Below are 27678 nucleotides of genomic sequence, written 5' to 3' on the forward strand. Positions count from 1 at the left end.
CTGAATGAAGGGGAGGGAAGTCAAATCTTTTTTTCAGGAAAAGTTGGATTTGACAAACTATTTTTTTCTGAAAATGCATATGCTTTCCAAAGAATTTTTAAGTTTTTTAAAATAAAAATAGTATTTTTATTCTGAAATGCCTACAGTCTGCCTTACAAAAATTATAGTTCAAGTTCCCTGTGCTCCCCTTCTCCATAGGCCAGGCTCTGCATCTGAACATTTCCTAGGCCACCTCTTTCCAAGAGATCATAGGAGATGTACCCTGATGCATGAGCCCCAAAGAGACTGGGATTGCAAAGCATCTGATCTGTAACCCCCTCAGACACAACAACAGCATTTCTTAATCAAAGTGTTTCATATGTTTGAAGGGAGGGGGTAGCAGAAAAATTAAACCACTTGCTCTATTGCCCATAAGACAAATATAAACAAACCCCAAATGCCTCCCTTTTTAAAAAAGGCCATGCTTTTGGGGTCCAGACTAAAGACTTTTTAACCCTTAGGATTGCTACTACAGCTCCTCATACCATGCTGATACTGCACTGACTGACATCCCTCTTCTGCAGGCTTCTCTTACCACAAACTTGCACAAAGTTTCTCTGTGCATTGTCTTCTCTAGTTTGCATCAGTTTCTAGCAGGGCTGCAGGTCCCTCTTCACTCCCCTGTCACTGTCTGATCCTTACCAAATAGAGCACTGCAAATCTGGACGAAGATACTTGCGGCTCACTTTTGCAGATAGGGAGGCGGACACCCAGTTTTGTTTGTAGGACCCTGCAAATTTGAGGATATCCACTTTATATCCCCTGGTACTGTTTGCAGATGCAGGTACCAGTGGTGTAGCCGGGCAGGGCTCTACCCATAGAGGTACAGAAGGGTAGCCGAGTTACTCTGTAGTTGAAGTTTTTCCAGTAACAACTAGTCTTGCAGCCCCTTAAAGACTATCAAAACACGTGGATGGTAGCATGAGCTTTCGTGGGCACGCACAACCCACCTCTTCCAACAAAGGTAGCAGCTGGTATTTTCCCAGTTGAGTCTCAGGCTGTTAATTCCCCTCCCCCTAATACTTTCCCGTGCGCCCGTTTTCCCCCTGCGCCTTCCCCTACTCTCCCTGGGTCTCTGTCTACCAGCTGAGCGATCCCCCCGCCCCGCCTGCACAGCCAGGCCGGCTCGGCCCCGCTGGAGGCCAGAGCAATCGATAGGCCGCCCGCCCCATCGACGCGCTCGGGGGTGGAGCGGCGCGGCCTGCCTGCTCCCGGCCGGCCGGGAGGCGCGACCCCAAGATGGCGGCGTTGGCGGCAGCGGGCGCCAGGGCCTGCGCGTGAGGGGGGCCATGGCGGGCTCCGGGCCCGGGCCGCGCTGAGCCGGCCGGGATGTGCGAGAGCTACTCGCGGTGTCTGCTGCGGGTGTCGGTGGCTCAGGTCTGCCAGGCGCTGGGCTGGGACTCGGTGCAGATCTCGGCCTGCGACCTCCTCACCGACGTGCTGCAGCGCTACCTGCAGGGGCTGGGCCGGGGCTGCCACCGCTACTGCGAGCTCTGTGAGTGCCGGGCCGGGGGCCGCCTCTGGCACTGCGGGGGAGGGGAGCGGGGGGCTGAGTCAGTGCGGGGCGGGGCCTCCCCTGCCGGGGCAGCCTGCCTCTGCCACTGCAGAGGGGATGGGAGCCGTGGAGATGGTGGCCTGGGGCTGCTACTGTCCGTTCTGCCCATGAAGGGGGAGCCATGGAGATGGGGGCCGGGGCTGCCACTGCCCATTCTGTGAGTGCAGGAGTGGGGGAGCCATGGAGACGGGGGGCCGGGGCTGCCACTGCCCATTCTGTGAGTGCAGGAGTGGGGGAGCCATGGAGACGGGGGGCCGGGACTGCCACTGCCCATTCTGTGAGTGCAGGAGTAGGGGAGCCATGGAGATGGGGGCCGGGGCTGCCACTGCCCATTCTGTGAGTGCAGGAGTGGGGGAGCCATGGAGATGGGGGGCCGGGGCTGCCACTGCCCATTCTGTGAGTGCAGGAGTGGGGGAGCCATGGAGACGGGGGCCGGGGCTGCCACTGCCCATTCTGTGAGTGCAGGAGTGGGGGAGCCATGGAGACGGGGGCCGGGGCTGCCACTGCCCGTTCTGTGAGTGCAGGAGTGGGGGAGCCATGGAGACTGGGGCCGGGGCTGCCACTGCCCGCTCTGTGAGTGCAGGAGTGGGGGAGCCATGGAGACTGGGGCCGGGGCTGCCACTGTCCATTCTGTGAGTGCAGGAGTGGGGGAGCCATGGAGACAGGGGCCGGGGCTGCCACTGCCCATTCTGTGAGTGCAGGAGTGGGGGAGCCATGGAGACGGGGGCCGGGGCTGCCACTGCCCATTCTGTGAGTGCAGGAGTGGGAGAGCCATGGAGACGGGGGCCGGGGCTGCCACTGCCCATTCTGTGAGTGGAGGAGTGGGGGAGCCATGGAGACGGGGGCCGGGGCTGCCACTGCCCGCTCTGTGAGTGCAGGAGTGGGGGAGCCATGGAGACGGGGGCCGGGGCTGCCACTCCCCGCTCTGTGAGTGCAGGAGTGGGGGAGCCATGGAGACGGGGGCCGGGGCTGCCACTCCCCGCTCTGTGAGTGCAGGAGTGGGGGAGCCATGGAGATGGGGGGCCGGGGCTGCCACTGCCCGCTCTGTGAGTGCAGGAGTGGGGGAGCCATGGAGACGGGGGCCGGGGCTGCCACTGCCCATTCTGTGAGTGCAGGAGTGGGGGAGCCATGGAGATGGGGGGCTGGGGCTGCCACTGCCCGCTCTGTGAGTGCAGGAGTGGGGGAGCCATGGAGATGGGGGGCCGGGGCTGCCACTGCCCACTCTGTGAGTGCAGGAGTGGGGGAGCCATGGACATGGGGGGCCGGGGCTGCCACTGCCCGCTCTGTGAGTGCAGGAGTGGGGGAGCCATGGAGACAGGGGCCGGGGCTGCCACTGCCCATTCTGTGAGTGCAGGACTGGGGGAGCCATGGAGACGGGGGCCGGGGCTGCCACTGCCCGCTCTGTGAGTGCAGGAGTGGGGGAGCCATGGAGACGGGGGCCAGGGCTGCCACTGCCCATTCTGTGAGTGCAGGAGTGGGGGAGCCATGGAGACGGGGGGCCGGGGCTGCCACTGCCCATTCTGTGAGTGCAGGAGTGGGGGAGCCATGGAGACAGGGGCCGGGGCTGCCACTGCCCATTCTGTGAGTGCAGGAGTGGGGGAGCCATGGAGACGGGGGGCCGGGGCTGCCACTGCCCATTCTGTGAGTGCAGGAGTGGGGGAGCCATGGAGACAGGGGCCGGGGCTGCCACTGCCCATTCTGTGAGTGCAGGAGTGGGGGAGCCATGGAGACGGGGGGCCGGGGCTGCCACTGCCCATTCTGTGAGTGCAGGAGTGGGGGAGCCATGGAGATGGGGGGCCGGGGCTGCCACTGCCCATTCTGTGAGTGCAGGAGTGGGGGAGCCATGGAGACGGAGGGCTGGGGCTGCCACTGCCCATTCTGTGAGTGCAGGAGTGGGGGAGCCATGGATGGAGGGGGCGGTGTCTGCTACTGTAAGCTCAGTGATTGCAGGGAAGAACATGGACGGGGTCTTGCTGGTCCAGGGCTGCTAGTGGCTTCACTGTGAGTGTTGGGTACGGGGGGAGTTGTGGGGACGGGGATGTAACTGCCTGCTCTGTGAGTGTAGAGGTAGCCAGACACAGTGGGACTACTGTTGCACATTCTGTGAGTGTAGCGAGGCTGAGGCTGTCACTGCCAGCTGAGTGCTGAGGACATTCTGAGAATTGGGGTTGGGCAAGAGCTACCACCCTGGTGAGTTCTGTGTATGCGAGGTTAGTGTAGGGTGAGGGATGGACCTTAACAAAGATGCTAATTACCTTAACCATTACAAAGATAGCTTCCTCACTTATCACCCCTGATTAACCATTCATCGACTCATAAATAGCTATTCCGTCCTTCCCTCTCCCTCACCCCACCTTCTGTACTAAATCTGATTTGTCAGTTTAATAATGTGTTCACTTTTTTCATTTTATTCCTTTGATATATATGGCCATGCCAATTCTCTTCCAGAATATGATCTGAGGAAGCATGGCTGTCATACATGACTGCTCTCTCTGAACATGGGGAGTCAAGGGGAATGGTGGGTCAGTTCGGGCTCTGGGAGTGTCACTGTAGTGTAAGCTCAGGGAGAGCTTCTGGGAGGCACAGTTGTAGTGGAGTCTGCAGAGGTGAGTAAAGATCCATGGTCACTTGGGGGCTGACAGTGCTAATGGGAGTTGAGGAGTGGGGGCATCACTGCTGCTTTGACTTCAGGGTCCATTGGGATTAGAGGGCTGAGACGCCAGGGATGACAACCTCCCTATAAACTGTAAACCCAGAAGGATGGGGGGTATGTGGATATTGTCATGCTCTGAGGGTTTTTCTTGTTTGCCACCAAAAGTTCTCAGATTAAAAAAACAGAGGAGCCTTGGGACCATATGTTTTTTGGCTACCTTCAGGGGTTGGACTGAGCCTACCAATAGTCATGAGAAAAACTTTAGGTTCTTTTTTAGGAGGGAAAGGGAAGCGAGAGTGCATAGGGTGGTACCCATATGTATCACCAATGCAGGGATTTTACATGTGCCACAATCATACCTCTAAGTTTCGCATATAAATGCTAAGATGAATGGTGCTGTATAAACATGTATAATAATTGTAAGGTAGAATCTAGGAGATCAGGGAGCATCAGACTGTGGAATAAAAGAGAGGACTTAGTTACCCACCTGAAGTTGGGTTGGACTTATTGTCATTAGTCTGATCCATGTGAACTTGGTGTGAAGCAGATGTATTATGGGGGACAATATCTTTACACATGGACCAGAGTTGCCACTGTGAGAGTGCTGAAAAGCTTGAAAACAGAATTACCTTCCAGGGCTTAGCCTATATTTCCATAGCCACCTTGAGATTTGTGAGGCCGGGGGAGGGCTATATAATTAGGAGTTGGAGGCACTGTAATCTACCTTCTTATTTCAGCTGCATAAGGGGTGTGAAGCATTTACTGCGACTTGGGAACAGGGCATATTTTCTTGATGAATGTATGGAGGGGAAGGGAGCATTGTTTCTTCATTACAGAGGCACATGCTGTTATAAGTGGCATATGTGGTATAATGTTTTTTATATTCTCTGCTTAACGCTGATATTTTTCTCTCAGATGTGACTGTCAAAAGCACATCCTATTACTCAACAGAACTCTCACCTCCTGAAGTATATTCAGACTTGGGGTTGCTTTTCACTGTGTAAAACTTCTACTGTACAAAACCAATTCAAGTTTGAAATAATAAACTAGATTCTTCTGTGGTTCTTGCATGATAAAATAAATTATTAATTAACTTCTAGTTGTAGAGTCTTTGTTATTGATATGTTAGCCGGAAACTAACCAGTTTGACCCTTGGATCAGTATGACTTAGCAGGACTGTCAGTTGAGTTGTTTATTTGGAGGGGGATGGGATCTTAGCACTTGTAAACTGAACAGATTGGATCTTCAGTAACTGAGACACAATAGTTGTATACTATGGTTCTACACTGAAAAATGACTGTAAAATCAAATAATAGAGTCCATATTTTCTCAGTTAACAAGCAAATGATGACTTTTCTGACAGTGCCAATTATTTTCCATTTGCTATATCACATCAAAAGATGTCTAAATATATTCAGTATTTTCCTAATGTTACTTTTCTAGGTAAAAATAGCTATAGTTGTCAGAGATACTGTGATTTCCAATGGGATGGGAGATGTATTACGAATTAGTGCATGCGTGGTCAGGACTAGAGTTTAGAACAGTGGCTGTCAGTCTCAGCAGTCACAGCAAAAGTCAGAGGTCAGGAATAGAATCAAGAGTTAGAGCCAGAGTCAGGAATCTGGTAAGGAAAAAGCAGGTCTAGAGTGGACTCGAGCCAGGATATAGAAATAAGGCAAAAACAGGAATGATTGTAGCTATGGGTGAAAGCACTGAGCAGCCACTGGTGCAGGGCCACATTGGGCTTAGCTCCCAGCCCTGGCTCTTATTACATTTATAAAAGGCAGAGACACAGCAGGGGACTGGGTTCAAGCCGGGAATCAGCTGTCCCAGGTCGCACCGTCCCAGATGCTGCAGCTCTGCAGTTAAGCAGAGGCACAGTATCTGGGACTGGGCATGAGCCAGGAATCATCTGGTTCCCAGCTCCTGCCCAGTCCCCCGCTGCACCTCTGCCCCCCTGTGGAGACGGTGCTGGGGGGAACCAGCTTTTAAGTCAGCTCCCTCCTGCACCGGCTTCTGCTCCCTCCTCTTGCTGACTCTTATAGAGGCAGCAAGGGAGGGAAGCAAGCATATGCTTATTGGGTCGTCAACTACTCGACTACAGGTAGTCCCCGAGTTACGCGGATCCGACTTATGTTGGATCCGCAGTTACGAATGGGGCTTTTCTTGCCCCGGAGGACTGGAGCGGCGGGACGCGCAGATGCGCTGCAGTCCTGCCGCCCCCGTCCTCCGGGGCGAGAAAAGTTGCTCCACGTCTCCCTGGTCTGCTGGGGGGGGAGCTCCCCCCCAGCAGACCAGGGAGAGGCGGAGCAAAGCCGCGGAGCACGCCCGCAGCGGGACAGCCCGGGCGCGCCTGGGCTGTCCCGCTGCGGGCATGCTCTAAGGCTTTGCTCCCCGTCTCCCTGCAGACCAGGGAGACGCAGAGCAAAGCCGCGGAGCACGCCAGCAGCGGGACAGCCCGGGCGCACCTGGGATGTCCCGCTGCAGGCGTGCTCTGCGGCTTTCCTCCCCGTCTCCCTGGTCAGCAGACCAGGGAGACAGAGCAAAGCCATGGAGGACGCGGGCGGTCCCGCCACCCGCGTCTCCCTGGTTTGCTGGGGGGGGTGCAGCTAGTGCCCCTCTTCCCCCCCCCCCCCCCCAGCAGACCAGGCTTTTCTTGCCTACGTCTGGGGTAGAGCAGCTGGGGCGCTGCCAGGTTGGTCCCGCAGCGCCGCTCCTTGGCACTACTGTACCAACCCGGCAGCACCCCAGCTGCTCTGCCCCAGGCGTCCTGATTCAGCGGCTGCTGGTCAGTTTCAGCAGTTGCTGAATCAGGACGCCTGGGGCAGAGCGGCTGCGGTGCTGCTGGGTTGCTCCAGTAGCGCCAAGGAGCGGCGCTACTGGAGCAACCCAGCAGCACCCCAGCTGCTCTGCCCCAGGCGTCCCCAAGTCAGCCGCTGCTGAAACTGACCAGGGGCTGACTACAGGAAGCCAGAGGCAGAGTTGCTCTGCCCCGGGCTTCCTGGAATCAGCCGCTGATCAGTTTCAGCAGCAGCTGAGTTGGGGACGCCTGGGTTTCTTAAGTTGAATCCGTATGTAAGTCAGAACTGGCGTCCAGATTCAGCTGCTGTTGAATCTGATCAGTTTCAGCAGCGGCTGACGCCAGTTCCGATTTACATACAGATTCAACTTAAGAACAAACCTACAGTCCCTATCTTGTACGTAACCCGGGGACTGCCTGTAGTTGCTTACATCCATAGTTCACATCCCTAATTATCGTAATTCCTAGGAGGTCTTGTCATGGACCAGGGCTCATTATGCTAGGTCCTGTACACTTACAGAATTGAGAGATGGTCCTGAAACAAGGATCTTACAATCTAATCATAAGACAAGATATAACAGATGGGGGAATACATGGAAACATTCAGACAACAGTGGTGATGGGCAGTGCAGCCTGTTATGAGGTCTTTTGTTGGTTTCCTAGCAAGGGAGACTTTTGAGGAATGATTTGAAGATAGCTTTACAGTTGTTTATGGGGAGTGCCTCCCAAGAAGCAAGGGCAACATGGACGAGGGCATGAAGCATAATATATGGAGGCTGGTATTGTGTGCTAATTGGAGTCAAGCTTTGACAGCTCAGAAGTGAGTCAAAAGAGTGGGGATTGACTATGAAAGGCCTTGAAAACAAAGAGAAGCAGTCTAAGAGAATAGAAAAAGGGTAGCAGGGAATGACACAGACAGAGCAATGGGCTAGGAAATTATCTTTGCGGAAATATTCTGTATAGATCTGAGCAGGAAAAATTGCATTTGTTAGGGCTACAGAGAAGTGTTGCAGTAATCAAGGCGCAAGAGTTTAACAGATAAGTAAGACTGTATCTTTAAGATGTTATGCAAAAAGAATTTTCAAGAATTAGACAAAATCTACATGCAGGAACTGAAACCAGAGATGGTATACAGGTTGCAGACCTCATGTGTTTCATACTGTGAAAATGTTTGAGAACCCTATTAAAAAAACAAACAGAAAAACAAAAAAGCTTTCCATATAAATAAGGCTGCTTATTTTAGGCTTTAACTGATAAAACACCTTCAATACAAAAATAAATAAAATCAAAATTGGTGGTTTGTCTAATAAACACTGAAAACAGTTACTCAGTTCATGCTGACATCACCCTTTTTCCAGCACAGTTTGTTTATATAGGAGATGTCCCTGATCCCTAATTTGTAACGAAGGGCTTGTCTACATGAAGCAGTAATATGCAATGGGGAGGTTGTGATTTCTTAAGCACATTAATCTATTGCATGTTAATTGGTCCATGAAACACTATTGATGCTCACTAAAGGTTCACTAGTTGGCTTTAATACCATGCTGTTTGAAGCAGTTCTATGTGTATATAGAAAGAGAGCCCCCAAAACTTGGTTTGGATGTTTAACAGCATTTTTTAAAACGTAAAAATACTGTATTCCAAAACAGTTTTTGTTGTGATTTAGGTGTCAGTGCAGAGGAAGCAGTACATGTGAGAATGGAGCAGTACGTTTCTAAGTTGTTTCATCAGTAGGAACAAGAGTTACCTATGGAGAAACAGTTGCACAACAACATCAGAGGGTGCGTCTAGACAGCACCCTTCTGTTGGAATAAGCTATGCAATTTGCACTATGCAAATTGCGTAGCTTATTCTGAGTCTAGGTCGAAAGAGCTTATTTTGAAATTTGGCACTGTGTAGACCGTGCTAAATTTCAAAATAAGGCACTATTTCGACAAATCCCTTAACCCTCATGAAACCAGGGTTACAGAGACGCTGGAATAGTGCGCCCGCTATTTCGGGAAATAGAAAGCGTGTTTAAAGATGTGGTGTTGGTATTTTGGGATACTTCTGGTATCCCAAAATAGAGTCGCAGTCTAGATGTACTGTAAGTGACTTGCCCAGATATACTACAGAGAGTCTGGAAACAAAGCTCTGATTCCTAATTTGATGTTTTAACTACAAAAAAGTTGACCTCTATGTTTGCAATAGTTATCATAACAGTGTGTAAAAGAATGGTGTACATCAGAAGGCAGCTGCATCCCAGGATTTATGCGATGCAGCAGCCTTTCTGGATTTATGTAGGCATATTATATGAAGTAGCTTCAGTTGGATGGAAATAGGGATGTAAGAGTTTAACTAGTTAACCAATAAGCTGATGCTTATCAGTTCTGGTTAGTGGTTAAACTCTGGCTGGGGCCAGCAGGGGCTGGTGCCTACTACCCATGGGGCAGCCAGCAGCTTGCGGGGCCACCAGTGGGTTAAAAAATATTGCCATTTAACTTTTTAACCAATTACATTGTAATGGGTTACACAGTTAGTATTTTTAAACCCTTTTTACATTCCCTCTACTCTGCACTGATTAGGCCTTAGTTGAAATATTATGTCTAATTCTGGGCACCACATTTCAAGAAAGATGAGGAGAAATTGGAGAAGGTCCAGAGAAGAGCAACAAAAATGATTAAAAGTCTAGAAAACATGGCTTTTGAGAGAAGACTGAAGGAAATGAGCTTGTTCAGTTTGGAAAAGAGAAGACCGAGAGGGGACGATAGCTGTTTTCAGGTATCTAAAAGGGTGTCACAGGAAAGGGGGATGGGGAATTGTTCTCCTTGGCCTCTGATGACAAGAAGCAATGGGAAACAAGGGAGGTTTAGGTTGGACATTAGGAAATTTTTCCTAACTGTCAGGGTGGTTAAACACTGGAATAAATTGCCTATGGAGGTTGTGGAATCTCCATTACTGGAGATATTTAAGAGCAGGTTAGATAGACATCTGTCAGGGATGATATAGACCGTGCTTGGTCCTGCCCTGAGGGCAGGGGACTGGACTTGATGATCTCTCAAGGTCCCTTCCAGTTCTGGTATTCTATGATTTTATGATCCTTAGATGAGAATAGTATGCAAATGATATAGATCATATATCAATAATACACTCAATATATTATATATTATTTATTGTGATTTGCCCTGTATATATGTAACCACTCATTAATTTTCCTGTCCGTTTGGCTACAAATAATTGAATAGCTATTGCTCTTTGTAATAAGGTTTTAAAAAATCTGCAAGCTTTCTCCCATTGTCAGTTATTCAAAGCTGCAAAACTGAAGAGCTCTAAAACTTTCAGGGTTTGGAGCAGGAACTTAAAGTTTGTCATAAAATTTGGTCTTAGCATCTGAGAAATTGTTTTTGCTGATTCTATAAAAATGCATCCAGATTGGCTGAGTACTATAAGCTTTTAAAAATTAACAGAGAGGTAGCCGTGTTAGTCTGATCATGGTAAAACAAAAAAGCAGCCATGTAGCACTTTAAAGACTAACAAGGTGGTTTATTAGGTGATGAGCTTTCGTGGGGCAGACCCACGTCTTCATATCATATAGAAGTGGATCTGCCCCACGGAAGCTCATCACCTAATAAACCATCTTGTTAATCTTTAAAGTGCTACATGACTCCTTTAAAAATTGCCATTCTCCTCCTCTCCATCTAGAGCAAAAACCTTTGATTGCTTTGAAAGACAAATAGTATCTGTTGCTTCACTTTTTCCCAACCCTTTTGGATACTCCTTCCTTCTGAACACTTATGATGCGGTGGGAACTCCCCCCCCCCTTTTTTTTGGTGGTTGTTGTTGTCAGAAGCAAAGCCAAAAAACAACCATTGCCACCCCCCCCCAAAAAAAACCAAACCTTACAGACCTGGCTCCAACAATAAAAAAAAAAGTGGTATAATTATAGCTAGGCTGCTATAACTCTCCATGGCTACGTCTACACTGGCCCCTTTTTCGGAAGGGGCATACTAATTTTGAAAGTGGGAATAGGGAAATCCCCGGCGGATTTAAATATCCCCCGCGGATTTAAATAAACATGTCCGCGGCTTTTTTTCCGGCTTGGGGAAAAGCCGGGAAAAAAGCATCTAGACTGGCCCGATCCTCCGGAATAAAGCCCTATTCCGGAGGATCTCTTATTCCTACTTTGAAGTAGGCGCCGGTGCCGGCTCCAGGCGCGCGGCTCGGGCGGCGGCGCCGGCTCCGGGCCCATGGCACAAGGCGCTTGGGCGGCACAAGGCGTTCAGGCAGCCCCATCCCCGGCCCTGGGGCACATGCCGGTGCCGGGTGCAAGGGCATCCCTGTCCCCTCGCGTGCCCCTGGGCGCCCGGCGCGTGAGTGGCCCCACCCCCCGGGCGCCCGGGAGCCTATAACGGTTGGGGACCACTGATCTAGCTCTTTTATGAATCCTGTTAAAGTCCTGGCCTTCACATTGTCCTCTGACCAGGAGTTCCACAGGTTGACAGTGGGTTGTATGTAGAAGTACTTCCTTTTGTTTGTTTTGAATCTGCTACCTATTAATTTCATTTGGTGACCTTTAGTTCTTATGTTATGCGAACAAGTAAATCTGTCTTTATTCACTTTCTCCACACTAGTTATGATTTTGTAGACCGCTATCATCTCCCCCTCTTAGTCTCTTTTTTTAAGCTGAAATGTCCCAATCTTTTTAACCTCTCTTCATACGGCACCCGTTCCAAACCCCTAATCATTTTTGTTGCCCTTTTCTGAACTTTTTCCAGTGATAAGATATAGGGGTGTAAGCGACTAATCGATTAGTCAGCTATCCATAAGCAAAAGCTTATCTGATAGTTGAAACACTGGGTGACTAGTCGCTTCCCCCCTTGCTGCCTCTATCACAATGAGACAGTAAGGTGGGGGGAGTGGAGAGGGTGCTGGAGGGAGCCAGTTTAAAAGTAAAAGCAAAGTAAAAAGTTAATAAAACAACAAAAGGAACAGACAAACCAAAAAAACCCAAAAATAACCCACACCAACCCAATATTTGCATTAGGCAACCATGAATGCAAATATGCCTGCGAATATATTTCTTCAGTGGAAAAAGTGCCAATTTAATAGAGTAACTTTGGAGCGAATTGCTCTTTAAGATTATTTATGAGCATTTACATGGATAGCATTATTATAATTATGGATATACAGTACTCGTAAACATTTTTGAAAAGGCTTTTAATCCTCATGCTTTGGTGCTTAACAATATACTGTTGGAGATTATCAAGAAATCTGTGATGAGAGACATACCATGCCACATTTGCCTACTGTCTTGTCTAGTTCTTTTTAAGCATCTGGTACTGGCTGCTGTTAGTGATGGGATGCTGGATAAAATGGACTTTAGGTCTGATCCACTGTGGCACTTCCAATGTTGCTCTCAGTATATGGACCAATCAGAGTTACTGAGATGTCAGTGAAAGAGATTTGTGTATATGCTAACATCATTTTGAAGGGTACTTTCCTTTATGCTTCAGTGTTGGGCTAATACTTGTGGGAATACAGTAGAGGAAAAACAATAGATACTGGAAGTGGAGTTGGTGAGTCAGTAGGTGGTAGGTCCTAGCATAGTGATAGGAGACACTAGGTTACTATCTTTACACAAGGCATTAAACTAAGGTCTTCACCACTTGGCCATAAACTCTCAGAAAAAAGAGGTGTTAGCCATTGTATCCTGCATAAATTGCATCTTACATTCTCCTAACCAAATCTTCCACTGCAATAGGAGTGGGTTACAGTATTTTTCTCTTCGGACATAATTTTGAACTATTGCTGTGTCACCACAGTCCCACCCTCTTCCACTGTGCTTTTGCTTGGAGGGTGAAGTGAATGCTATAGTTCTAATTTATAAAGCACTATAGGATCCATGTGTAGTTCTGACAATTTAATTTTAGCCAAATATGTTGCATATAAGCTGCTGTTAGGTTAATAAAAGTTTAAATGATCGATTTTACTTCTGATTAAGAAGTAATTATTTTATTTCTGATTAAGAAATTTCCTCTGCACTGAATGTGCTTATATTGTTCATTACAAAACTAAGTCAAATTTTTTCAGAACAGATTTTGACACAAATTATTTTTTGTTTACAGATGGCCGTACAGATCCAATTTTGGATGATGTAGGTGAAGCCTTCTCACTTATGGGGGTTAACCTGCATGAGCTGGAAGATTACATACACAATATTGAACCTGTCACTTTCCCACATCAAATCCCTTCATTTCCTGTCAGCAAAAACAATGTCCTACAGTTTCCCCAGCCTGGAAGCAAAGATGCAGAAGAGAGGAAAGAATACATTCCTGATTACATGCCACCTATTGTCTCATCTCAAGAAGGTGCGAAATTAATATTTTCTCCCCCTTTTTGGTTTTCATTTGTGTTTTGAGTGTTAACATATTTGTTTACATTTTTAAGCTGCCCAAATTGTGCCACCAATAACAGTGGTTTTATAAAGCACTCATCAGAGCATACCACAAATAGTGAAATACAGTCATACTGTCTAATCAGCCATGCTACTGCTTTATTTTGCTTGATAAAGTTACGTTTATATTTTCTGTTTTTATTATACTTTGCCTTTAAAGTGTTAAAATACTTTACATATCTCTAATACTCTCTATCTGAGGATCTCAGGTCATTAAATAAGTTAATGAAAGCCTCTTCTGGGTGACAAAGCCATTCTTTTTCCCTTTAACCTAATGTTTAATATGCTGTTGACAACTAGAAATGAAGTTAATTTAAAAAGCTGAAGTGTATTTCAGGTACTCCACTTGCTGCTTAGTCTCTTGCCAATTTTTAAGGTTTTACAGTTACACTTTATTTTTAAATGTCTTCCTCTCTCCTGTTGAATAAAAGAACCATACAAATGGAGGAGGAAGGTGAAAATGCCTTCACAGAAAGTGCGGTGAGAGAGCAACTTTTATTCTGTGAAATACATAAAATCTGGTGTTAATTATAACAATTATTGAAAGCGGTAAAAATGAAGGAGATGTGTTTGTTGTGTTTTTGGTAATATCTTCAGGTACAAGAATCTTGGATGCTAATCAACAATAGAAGGTTAAAAAAAAATCTCAGATCAGACATAAATAGGCAGTCTTTTGATGACAGGTACAAATAACATTTTTCAAGCATATGTAGCACTGGGAATTAGGAAGAAATATACAAAATAGAACAAGATATTTGCTGTGAAGAATATACAGTTAACAGAATTCTAATGAGGCATTTACTACTTCAGAAGTAAATAATGTTCAATAGATTGTGTATCATACAAAAACCTCACTTAAGAACTTGGGCTCAAGATGCTAAATGTTGAAATGTAGGCAGAAACCCCTTACAATATCAAAATGAACCAAAAAATCATTTCCCCTTATTGACAACACAAAATAAATCTTGTTGCTGTTCTGCCACAAATGATGTCCACAGTTGTTTTTCTATTATTGATATTTATAGTGACTACCACAACAGGGTCCAGGTTAATGAAAGAGGCTCCTAAGCCCTACAGCAGTACAAATAATAATTAAACTAATTTAATTATTTGAATATTTTCTGCCTTTTATACCATGTACAGATATATAGATTTAACCATAATGTGCTACAATTAAATTATCTTAAAATATTCAAAATGACTGCAATAAACAATTTTCTGAAATCAGAACAATGCCCTGAAATTTTTTTTTTCCAGATATGCAGCCTTCACATTTACTTTCAGGCTGTCTAGACTGGCATGATTTTGCGGAAATACTTTTAATGGAAAAGTTTTCCATTAAAAGTATTTCCGCAAAAGCGCGTCTAGATTGGCATGGATGCTTTTCCGCAAAAAGTGCTTTTGCGCGAAAGCTTCCGTGGCCAGTCTAGACACAATTTTGCGCAAGAAAGCCCCAATCGCCATTTTAGCCATTGGGGCTTTTTTGCGCAAAACAGTTCTTCCCTGTCTACACTGGCCCTGTTGCGCAAGTATTCTTGCGCAAGAGGGCGTTTCCCCGAGCGGGAGCGTGAAAGTATATGCACAAGAAGCACTGATTTTGTACATTACAAAGTCAGTGCTCTTGTGCAAATTCAAGCAGCCAGTGTAGACAGCTGGCAAGTTTTTGCGCAATAGCAATTGCTTTAGCGCAAAATCTTGCCAGTCTAGACGCACCCTCACTGTTTAAAAGACTGAGGTTTTTAACTACTGACAAAGAAATATTTTAATATGTTTTTACTTAACATAACCAAAATAAAATGTAAATAGTGGCAAAAATATTGTTCAAAGATGAAAGATTAAAATCTTTTCATTGGGAGGCTTGATAAAAGGTTTGGTTTTTAAAACATTTTTAAATTAATTCTTCAAAGACACCATAAGAATACAAAGCAAGAGGTAACCATAGGGCACCTAAAAAATAATTTTAAGGAAATACTACAATTATATCAATTATGATGTCTTAAAAACAGCAATTTTTGTGTATCTCAATTTATGGTTCAACTTGAGACCCCTTAAAGGGACTGATTTCCCCCCCCCCCCCCCCCCCCCCCCCCCCCCCCCCCCCAATATGGTTCTGCACATTTACTCTGTTATAATTAGGCAACTTTAAGGGGTTTCAAATTTGGTATCCAAAATCACTAGCTACTTTTGTAAATGTTGGCTTTAAAATATAGTAGAGATCAAGTCCAAGAGAGAACTCAATGTAACTGTAGCACAATATCTGTAATATTCGTCTCATCTTTTTGTATATATACTAACTCAGTATGGCATGATAGCTAAATACAAAATGAGACCAGATATTTATATGGAGGCAATTGTGCTTTTCTTTGTAAGTAATTTTTACATTTTTTTCTCTTGCAAGTTAGATCCAGGAGTTAGATTAGAACAGTCCTTATAAATATTGTAGGAATCCTTTTAACACCTGAAGCAAGAAGATACTATTTCCCGAGTTGGACAGGAACCAGGAAAACTTCTAATGCCCAAGGCTAGTGTATCAAAGGGACTACAAACACAGGTTTTTTTAAATAAATAAAGGACTTTATACAAATTTAAACAAGTATTGCATTGAACATAACTCTGCTATAGTTGCTGTATCATGCTTACATATAGTTTAGGGCATTTTTCTAATATAGTAAATTTTGAATTCGGGATTATGTATATGTTAAAAGTTCATAAATATTTTCAGATCAGTATTTTTGGGGTATGTAAAATGGATCAGGAGGATGGGTTCTCAACATCTGGTTTTATTTTATTAACAAAAGTTTGGAGGTAATTTCCTCCCAGAAATGCTATAGAACTCTCCCTCAAACAGTCTCTAAAGAATCACATGATACAGCAGTTGACTGTATTGTCAGCTGATTTTATGGAAATGTAAAACTTCTGCCTGTGTTAATAGTTAAATTTAATAGTTCAATGTGTTGAGTGACTTTATGTAGTGATAGATACAGCGGTACACAATGAAGTGAGGTGATGTGCACACTTACTGTAGATCATATGAAACTTGAATATTACTTATTTTAAGGCAGTACTTGAAAACTGTAAGTTTATGTTTAGTTTGATAGTAAGGCTGAGCAAAGTTCATTCATGTTATGATTAAATTATTTTTATGGATATTCAGATATTAACAGTGACACTAAGTATTATGTAATTGTAATTAGTCATTTCCATAATACAAACTTTGGATTTTTCATGTTCACTTTTTAGAGAACATTTGCATCAAAACCTGTGTTTAATATGCACCATGACCAGTAGGTGTTGCTAGCCCACTTCTTAAAATTCAAGTTGCAATTGTTTTCTGGGCCTGCAAATACTTATTGCCACTTTCTTTAGAATCAGTGTTGGATGTTCAAGGAATGTAGTCTGTTCAGCTACATTGGCTGATTACTTAACTATTTTGTCAGTCTTATTACCAAAAGCCATTAAGACAAAATTTTATACTGTTCTATACACATATGATCCAAATGCTGAATTTAGAATATGCACTCTTTATGGCTCTGCTTAATATTAATGTTCTGAGCAGCGAAAAGGCACCTTGTTTTTCATGACCTATCTTGGCTATTAGCATTAGCTTTGAGGTTAGTACTTTAGGACAAATTCTCCTCGTAAGTATTATAACTGAAAGGAGAATGTGGCTGCTCATATTAAGTCTAGAGTGCCATATTTCATTAACTAGACTAGAAGACTTGGCATGTATGTCAAGTGTATAAATTATATGGATTTGTGTATAAATAAAGATTTCTATAATACATCTGATTCATCATTACTATGTTTGATGTTGGGGTTTTAGTAGTGTTTTTACAACTGAAACTTCAGGGAAATTTTATGCCAGTGTGTCATGATGTTCACATTCTGCCTATTTTTAGTTATTCCCCCTTTTGTTTTTACTGAGTTGTTTTAGTGCTGTTGTCACTGTAATGTCATGGTGAACTTGTAAAATAGATTATTTTTTTTTAAGAAAAAAATAAATTGGTTGCAAAACACGATGGTCATGCTTTATTTCTCTCACTTTAATTAGAAAAACATACTCTTTTGCTATAGTATCAACCAATTTCAGTGAAGCTGATGTTTCAGTTAAAGTAATCATATAGATACTAGGTAATTTAAAAAATCTAGATACACAACCAAAGGGAATAGTAATAAATTAATATTTGTATTATGATAGCACCTTCAGGGCAGACCCCAGTTGTGTTGGTCACTACAGTGTAGTTCCTCAAAATTAAAAAAAATACTCCTGTCCCAAATACTGATTCTACATGTGCGTTAAGTAACCCTGTCTCTTAGCCACTTAGAACCCAGTTCTAAATTTATGTGATTGACATACAATATGTATTCCTTTTAAAACGATAACCAGGGCTCGACAAAGCATTGAATCTGCTCGCCCGGGGCGAGTAGATTTCAGCCGGGCGCCCTGTTTGTTTGTGGCAAGTGCAATACGGTTGTTGTGCATGAGCAGTGTGGGGCTGGCGAGTGGCTTTCGCCGCCGTTCGTCAAGCCCTGATGATAACTATTCATTTTGTCTTCTCTCTCCTAATTCCCTCAGGTTATTAAGGCACATACTCTGTGCACAGCTTTTACACTGGGATGAGAGAGAGTAAAATAGGTACTTGGTATACTCTTAAGTGTGCATCAGTTTTTAATGTTCTATTATACTCTCATCAGATTTTTCAGGATATCTTAGTTCTTTAATGACCATGCAACCGTTGTGGTCACCCATTCATTTGTTCCTTTCTGGGAGGCCTATTGCTCCAAAGAGGCATGAGAGGAAGATGTTTGCAGTTCTGCCCTTTGGGCACAGTTGCAGTCTCCATGGGGCTCATCTAGACTACAGGGAACAATTGAAAGAAGATTGCATATCTTCTTCCAATCGCATTTTCGAAAGCTCTGCTTTCGAAAATGAAAGTAATTAAGATGCGGCTTTTTTGGCAAACCGCCCCCTTTGTCGAAAAGCTGCATAAACCTCCTTTTTTGAGAGAGAGCAGCTTTTCGAAAGTGCGAGCGGAAGAAGATATGCAAATTCCCATGGAATTTGCATATCCTTTTTCAACCGTTCCGCGTAGTCTAGATACGCCCCATGTTACTTCATAGTTCCCCTAGAGAGAGAGAGAGCTTAGCTTTTGTTTTGGAAAGTTTCTGTAGCCTCTGCCTCTTGTTTTTCAGGCTCTGCCATTAGAGATTATTTTAAAACAAATGTAATTAGTAGTGGGGGTTCAGTAGCATATTCAAGAGCTAGCTTCATGTTTTTAATCACTGATCCAGAACCAGTTCTGGGCACAATTTTGTCCTAATTATTAGTAACTTTATCTGATGTATCTTGCCTTGACAGTTCAGAACTTAAAAATGTCATTCTTATGACAGTCTTGCTTTTCTTCTGTGTTAGTGCTGATGTGATATTAAGTAAAGACTCTTAAGTAAGTTGTCATGGGATAAGAGGGAAGGTCGTTTCATGAATTGATATAACTTGTTAAAAGACAGGAAACAAAAGGTAGGAATAAATGTCCAGTTTTCAGAATAGAGAGAGGTAACTAGTGGTGTTCCCCAGAGATCCATACTGGGACCACCCCTGCTCAACATATTTATAAATGATCTGGAGAAAGCGATAAACAGTGAGGTAGCAAAAATAAACTGCTCAAGATACTTAAGACCAAAGCAGACTGAAGAGCGTCAAAAGGACCTCTCAAAACTAGATGATTGGGCAACAAAATGGCAAATTAATTTTAATGCTGATAAGTGCAAAGTAATGCCCATTGGAAAAAATAATCCCAACTATACATACAGAATGAGGAGGACTAAATGAGGTATTACCACTCGAGAGATCTTGGAGTCATAGCTCTCTGCAAACATCCACTCAATGTGCAGCAGCAGTCAAAAAAGGAAACAGAATGTTAGGAATAATTTAAAAAGTGATAGAGAATATCTTATTACTTTTGTAAAAATCCATGGTATGCCCACATCTTTGATACTGCGTACAGATGTGGTTGACTCATCTCAAAAAAGATATCTTGGCATTGGAAAAAGTTCAGAAAAGGTCAATAAAATGATTAGGGGTTTGGAATGGGTGCCATATGAAGAAAGATTAAAAAGACTTTTCAACTTAGAAGAGAGGAAACTAAGGGGGGAACTCTATAAAATAATGACAGGTATGGAGAAAGTGAATAAGGAAAAGTTATTTACTTGTTTCCATTACATAAGAACTAGGGGTCACCAAATGAAATTAATAGGTAGCAAGTTTAAAAGAAACAAAGGAAGTTTTTCTTCCCGCAACTCACAGTCAACCTGTGGAACTCTTTGCCAGAGAATGTTGTTAAGACCAAGACTGTAACAGGGTTTAAATGAGAACTAGGTAAATCCATGAAGAATAGGTCCATCGTTACTTATTAGGTAGAAATGGTATTCCTAGCCTCTGTTCGGCAGAGGCTGGAAATGGGTGACAGATCACTTGATGACCTGTTGTGTTGACTTCCTCTGGGGCACATGGCATTGTCCACTGTTGTAAGACAGTATTCTGGACTAGATGGACCTTTGGTCTGACCCAGTATGGCCATTTTGATGTTATTAGACCCTAATAATCACCAGAAACCAGTGCTCATTGTACCTGAAAGCATGGAAACCCAACTGTCAAATTATATAACTTATTAAACTATCTGTAGTTTGCTAGATATTAGCTGCTAAAATCACATTGGCATTGAAGAGAGGTATGGAAAACCAAGATGGTAATCAAAATAACATGATTTTCAGGTCTGATAATATCATGGGCTACTAATACTAGGAATGTAATTGTATAAAGCATTAAGCTTCACAATGCTATAAAGCATTAGTGTCTACCTACAGGGATTTGATATATCAGATTTTGAAACTGTCACTAGACTCTTATTCTAGCATTGCTTTTTTCCCCCCCCCCTCGAATCCAGAACTGAATATAGCAAGTCTTGGATCTCAAACCTGTGTAATTTCAATCTCATTTCCTCAAGGGTTAAACAAAGCCAGTGACTTTTTAAACAGCGTGTGGTAGGATTTCTAGATGCCTAAGAAGGAATATCTGGATATTGACTTTGACAGAGAAACCTAGTTTATCAAATGACATTGTCCTTACTTTGTTTGTAGCCTTTCTGCTCTCTTCCACTCCCTGCCATTTAATCCTATGGAGTACAGCTTCATTATATACCCCCACAGTAAACTGCACTGGTGCTTTAAAAGCAGCAATGAAATTTTCAGCAGAGCTATTCCAGTATACTAGTCTATGCAGAACACTATTACATATCAACAAACAGGTACTGTGTAATCAACCAATTTGAAGCATAGTGGGCACTGGTAGAGGATCAACTTGGAACACTTTGCTCCTGGCTACTAGCCATGCCTGGTTGCTGCGTATTGCAAGCTCTGTGTCAAGTTGCTTTAGCAGTCTATGCACTCTGCTAAGTGTCAGACGCTGATTGCTTTTGTGCGAATGAGTCTCCATGTATGCATCAATCTAGCAAGGAAGAAGCAACAGGAGAAACAGACAAAATGAGAAAGGCAGCCAAGCTTGAGAAGCAGACAGAGGAAAGCCATTGGGAAAGAGCCAATAGGAGAGGCAGGTTTAAAAGGAAAAAGAGAATATGAGATGGCAACAAAAAAGTACAGAAAATGTCTGGTTTAATTCTTGCCATTAGGCAACCAGAAAAATAACTCCCCTCTGGCATAATGAAGTTGTCTTCATAATTATAACTATATATATGTCAATCCAAAACATGGCTCCAGTGGAAATAATGCAAGGAAAAAAAGGAAGATTAAAAGAGACCAGAAATGTAGATTGAAGTCGAATAGATTTTCATCGTAAGATCTATTTTGTAAGCATCACAGGCAAAAATTCAGTTTAGTGGGTACTTCAGGAAAACTTCACCCATAGCACAAACCCGATAACATGGTTGTGCTCTGTAGACTTGAATGAGAAGGATTTTCAAAGGCAAACCTAGCAGTTAAATAACTCCCACTGAAAATCAATGGAAGTTACATGCTGAACTGCAGTTTTGCCTTTGAAAATCTGCCTCTGCTTCTCTGTAATGAGTAGTGCCCTACAGAATTCACGGTCCAGTTTCATGGTCATAGGATTTTAAAAATTGTAAATTTCATGATTTCAGCTGTTTATATCTGAAATTTCATGCTGTTGTAATGGAAGTGATCTTGACCCAAAAAGGAACTATGGGAGTGTCGCAATATTATTGTTGGAGGGGGAGTATGCAGAACTGCTACCGAGGGATGTTAACTACTGGTTAATTGACTAATTGAGTAGTTAATTATTGCTTAGTTGACTAATCGAGTAGTTAACATCCCTAATTGACTAATTGAGTAATTGATGGATTTTCCATCAACTACTTGATTAGTTGATAAGGGGGAAAGCTCTCCCACTGTGGAGTCGCAGCATCCCAGGAGCGGTGCAAGATGGGACTGTTCAGTCCTGGCTTGTGCTGCCCCCGGGAACTAACCCTGTGGTGGGTTACTCCACAGTAGCTCCTGGGGGGGGGGGGGGGGGGGGGCGTGAGCTGGGGCCCTGAACAGTCCCAGCTTGTGCCACCCCTGGGATCCTGTGGCTCTGCCCTCCCCTGCACCATGGAGACTGCTGCAGGGAGCTGTCTTAAAAGCTGGCTCCCAGCACCAGCTCCTGCCCGCCCCCCCCCCCCCCCCCGGCTCCCTTGCTGCCTCTGATACAGAGGGGGCGGGGGAAGCAAGTAATCGAGTAGTCACTCAACTAATCGCTTATATCGCTACTGCTACCCTTATTTCTGTACTGCTGCTGGCATCTCTACCTTCAGAGTTGGGGAGCTGCAGAGTGGCAGCTGCTGGCCAGGAGCCTAGCCATGAAGGCTGGGCTGCTGCTAGTAGCAGTGCAGAAGTAAGGGTGTCATGGTATGGTATTGCCACCCTCACATCTGCACTGCTGCTGTCAGGGCACTGCCTTCAGACTTAAATGCCCGATTAACAGCTGCTGCTCTCTGGCCGCTCAGCTTTGAACGCAGCCCAGAAGTAAGGGAGGCAATAACATAACCCCTTTAAAATAACCTTGTAACCTGCCCGCAACTCTCTTTTGGCTTAGGACCCCAGTTTCATTTTCATTTTCTGGTTTCCCTGTGAAATTCCTATACTATAGGATAAAAGCCCACAAAAGATCAGATTTTACGGGGAAAGACAAGATTTCATGGTCCATGATGTGTGTCTTACATGCCTGTGTATTTGGTAGGGACTTATCATGAGGATTATGGGAGCCAAAATTGAGGTGCATTTGCAAGGGCATGTGGGCTCTATGAATGGCATAGACAGATCTGAAAACATCTTAATCTGTACTTGGGATTTTCAAAAATGTTGCTCATATTCTTTTCTTCAGCAAATAAATTAGGTAAAACTGAAGTACAATGTCAGAAAATACTTAGAATGATGGAAAAATCCAACTTCAGATCAGTTTTAAAAAACTCAACTAATTTCAGCCTCTTGACTGCATCTGAATTTTTCTGCCAACTTCTGTTATAAAAATGGGATTATTAATTTAAAAAAATCTGTTGTAAAAGACCTGTGCAAACAAAATAGAATACTAGCTCTATAGAATAGATAATGAAACTAGGCATACAGAAATTGCCAAAGTAAAGTAAAAAATAGAGAAAATACTTTGTTTTTACTGTTAAGCTACGTCTACACTGTGGCGCTATTTCGGGATACCAGAAGTATCCCTAAATAACTATTCTACGTCTTTAAACACATCCTTTATTTCAAAATAGATTTTGAAATGATAGGCACGCTATTCCAGCATCCCTGTAACCCTCATTCCATGAGGGCTAAGTGACATTTCGGAATAGTGCTTTATTTCGAGATTAGATCGAAATAAGATACGCAATTTGTATAGCTCAATTGCGTATCCTAATTTGACCTATGGGTACAGTGTAGATGCACGCTTACAATAGTATTATGTATTACTTGCAAATAAACAGTTTTCAGACAGAAATGTGAGGGTTTTTTAAGTTGACAGTGCCCTTTAAATCTTTTTTAGATTTGTTTTTGATCTGAAGAAGTGGGTCTGGCCCATGAAAGCTCATCGTCTAATAAACCATCTTGTTAGTCTTTAAAGTGCTACATTGTCCTGCATTTTGCTTTAAATCTTGTGTGTAGAAGATTTTTTTCTCTCAAACAATGTTTTTCCAGACCTATTTAATAACTTACAACTTAACATTTCTTGGGGATTCAAAATTAAAATAGCATATACTGTAAAAGCAATGATTCACGTGTCATGCCACCTTCCTACTGTGAATTAATTGACATTGAATTGGTATGAAAGTCCTAAATTTGTTTCAGTGCATTGTGATGTATACATTTGCAATTTTGGCTATAATGGAATTATTCTTTGGGGAGAAAATAAGACTTCACAATAAAAGGCTCCCATTGTCTTGCATAGTTTAAACAAAGAATACTGCCATAATTCTAATTTTGAGGTTCTTTTTCGGTAACACTTTTGTCACTTGCTTTGACTTATCATATAGGATCAGTTTTTCCTTTTGCTGACAATGAGTGACTTTGTTTAGAGCCTCTGTTGTATCCTACACCATGTGCTGCTGCTGTACTTGAGGATTTTATTTCATCTGGAGCATCCGACACCTTTGTGGCTTAGAAAGCATACGTTTCAAATTAGGTTATTGTCTGGTAGTTGTACATTACTGTTCCCAAGCTTCTCAGACTTTTTTCTGCATCCTGCACAGAATATTTTTGGTGACTCCAGGGGGGAAAAAATTGAAAATCTAGCCACAGTTTCAAACAGGATAAGTGAAAGGTGCAATTAACCTATTTTAGGGACTGACCTTGTAACTTCATTATATTTCAGTCATTGCAGCATGCTGGACTTTTTTCTTTACCTCCTAATACTCTCAGTTTTCTCTCCCTTTTTCTCCCTGTGGACCTCCCAAAATATTTAATTTTCTGAAAATGTAGCTGATTTTTTAGCCATTGGTTAAAAGGTTAGGAATTGCTGCTAAACTACAGATTTGTAGCCACTTTTGAGAAAAATACCTCTACTTTGTTAAATAATGATTTCATGCAGCTAGCTGTAGCCTGGTTGTTTCTGAACAGAGACTGGCAGATTTTACTCTCTCTCTCTCTCTCTCTCTCTTTTTAACTCTTACTCTTTTTCAGGACTTATGTATTAATGTAATGCTAAAAGACTTCACCATTATCATTATTGTCCTTTTAAAAGCTGCCCACATAACACAAACCTAACTCTGGATCTACTAATAAGAGAATTGTTTTCCATACTTTTACCAATCCATACATTTTAATCTTTTTTTACATGCTGAAGGATTACCCTCTTTTTGTGGGACAGTGGATATATTCGATTTTGAGAAGCTTAGGGCTCAGGTTCCCTTGCTGCATGAAATATGTGGCTGCAGCAATGGCTGTGCTATTTGCATGAGAACTCTAACAAATAGTTGGAGTGTGGACAGATTTCTAATGGGCTTAAATGTTCATATCATCATGTTGTCCAGTCATGATCTATATCTAATTCTTAGCTTTCATTGGTGCTACATGAGTAGTGAATTCTAGACCTCATTTTTTTTCCAGCATAGACAAGGCTAAAGTGGTTAAATTACTTATCACATGTCTCTGCAAACAAATCAGTGGCAAATACTGACTACCAATATTTTAATTTCTGACCTAAAAAGGTCATGTTTTAGACATTTGAGCTATTTGCCTTGTGCCACACACAGATAAGATGTGTTATAGTGTAATTTGCTAGTTTGGCTATAATTTCAGCATCCTCGTCATGTTGTCACATTGGAGTCAACCTTCCAGTTTTCACCTTCGTGCAAATATAGAGAATTTTAGTGTGCTAGATAAATCAGAACTGATTAACTAAGTCTAATGTATAGACAATTTCTCCTTAATTATCTCAATGTAGTATGAGAGAGGTGTCATAGATTCAATTGGATAAGAGGAAATTTTCAGATTAATAGGCTGTGGGAGACGTGGCCCTGTTTCAGGTAATGGGAGATTTTGGATGACAGAAGTTCACATCAAAATTTACAGTTCAGTATTGTTTATGAATTGTTCATTTTTATAGATTTTGAGGTTGGGCACGTTTATAGGTTTCTGATATCTGAAAATAAATATCTGAATAGGTTCGTTTCTTCTGAATAAGGTTATATGTTTATCACTTAAGACGGTTGCCTGATTTAATCACATTTATATCTATATTTTGATTAAAGGCTCAAATAATTTGACTTTTCCATAACTGTAGATATAACTTCCATAACTTTCGATCTATCAATTTGCAATGTGATATCAGACCTAAGCAGGTTAGGCATGGTTGATACTTAAACCAAGACTGAGAAACACAGGGCTTCCAGTTGGTGTGGCAGTAAGTTACAGATCTTTCTCTTAGAATCAAACTGATCTCACATTTTTTAAGTGAAGAGACCATTAAGTGTTTTTTTGGATGGGAAGATAAGCCAAGTTTAACCACCTTTTTTTTAATGGTCCTGTGATGGCTAATATGAGAGTCATTGTAGCTCCAGTGTCCTGTGCAAATTACAGCTTGTTACACTTCACATAAGTTTCCAAGAAAAAGGAAGGTTGTTTGCTCTTTCCCTCTTAAATACTGTGGTGGTAAATGGCTGCTGCTGTTCCTTTCTAGAGGGACCTTATTTCAGCAGTGGATGGAGGAATAGCTGTATATTCATATCACAGGGATGAAAGGTGCTGTTCTTCAAATATTATAAAAGTATCTGTAGATGGGGGAATGGCACTGGTGTGTGTGTGCGCGTGCGTGCCTGAGAAGTGTTATTTAGTGGAAGTGCCACATAATCTATTTATCCCAATCAGAATAATGAATAATTGTAGTTCCTCTTTTATGGGTTTTATGGACGTTTGGAGGACATATGAGCTTTGTCTTTTGCAATTTTAAATATATAAAGCCATATACTTTCTTGTTTCTATAGCTATTTTATCTTAAAATGGGTTCATTTTTCAAGGTTTTATTTGACGTAATTAATATGCTCCTGGCATATTTAAACATTAACACTTTTTTTTACTTGGTTGTGTGCAACACTGATTATGTCTGACAGACACAATTGGGAATAGCATAGAGGAAATAATAGTTCTTGACCAATCAGTAAAACTCAGGAAGTCCCGGTGCCGTAGGAAGGGAGAGAAACTCACTTTTCATTTCCTCTTGAGTCCAGTGTGTTCAGATTAACTTTAAAGGCGTGTAAGATGCAGCTCTGAGCATTTGGTCTGCAGTAGAATGTTACCTATGTATGGAGCCCATCTCAGCAGGCGGCTAGTGACCAGCCAAAAAAGCTCTCATAGCTCAGTTGCTGGGATATCCTATTGCAAATTGAATATGAAACAAGGATACACTTGGTTTTACATGACAAACTTTAAAGCATTCATTAAAGAGATTTTATTTCTGTTTCAACTATTTTAAAGCCACAGACCTATTGAAGGTGATTTTTTTACTAGATTTGATTTGTTTCTTGAGAATTTGCAGATTTGAGAACTGGTAAAAATTCATAGTTTTAATTATACTACTTAATTCTTTACGTGTTCAAAGCACTATCTTACATAATCACTATGCTTTTTTAAAATTGCTTTGCTCGTCCTTTTCTCTCTTTTGTATGGGTATACATATATAAACTATGTATTTACAGTAGCACATAACAGGTTAAAAGTGTAGTTTTATAAGAAGATATAAATGGGGATCTGTAAGGAGCACCTGCTATCATTCTGTTTAATGTACTTTTACTGGGATTTTCAAGGGAGCCTAAGAGAGTAAGACATCTAACTCCCATAAGGATTAGGACACCTGACCCCTTTTGGCTTCTTTGAAAATTGCAGGTTTAATATCTTCAAGAGCCTTTCATACAGTTATGTTAAATTTCATTGAGACTGACAAATGAAGGCATTTCAAATTTAAAGTTGAAATTCTGCCACTGTCTTGCTACCATGCAATTCTTAACTTGCTTAGCTGTACCTAGAAATTGCAGCCTCTGTGGTAGATAACGCAGCTCATGCTGACTCCAAACACAGGCAGTACCTATGCACAATGGGTTAATTCTCTAGCCCCTCATTTGAAATGTAGGTGATTGCTAGGAAAAAATTAAAATACAAGTGCATGCAAACTAAATATTTAAGGAGGTGTTCGGAGTCCT

At 42.9% G+C, this 27678-nt stretch overlaps 1 protein-coding gene across 1 annotated transcript in view; it reads left to right on the forward strand.

Moving 5' to 3' along the window:
• The first annotated feature begins 1245 nt into the window (after positions 1-1245).
• TAF3 (TATA-box binding protein associated factor 3) overlaps positions 1246-27678 on the forward strand; it is a 149732-nt gene continuing 123299 nt past the window's right edge. Inside the window, exons 1-2 of the mRNA XM_075925999.2 lie at positions 1246-1534; positions 13152-13394. Of these exons, the coding sequence (XP_075782114.2) occupies positions 1369-1534; positions 13152-13394 (409 nt within the window). The 5' untranslated portion in view covers positions 1246-1368. The remainder of the gene's footprint in view (positions 1535-13151; positions 13395-27678) is intronic.

Source organism: Pelodiscus sinensis, chromosome 1 (genome assembly GCF_052426305.1).
Source record: "Pelodiscus sinensis isolate ZL-2025 chromosome 1, ASM5242630v1, whole genome shotgun sequence".
Classification (NCBI taxonomy): Eukaryota; Metazoa; Chordata; order Testudines; family Trionychidae; genus Pelodiscus; species Pelodiscus sinensis.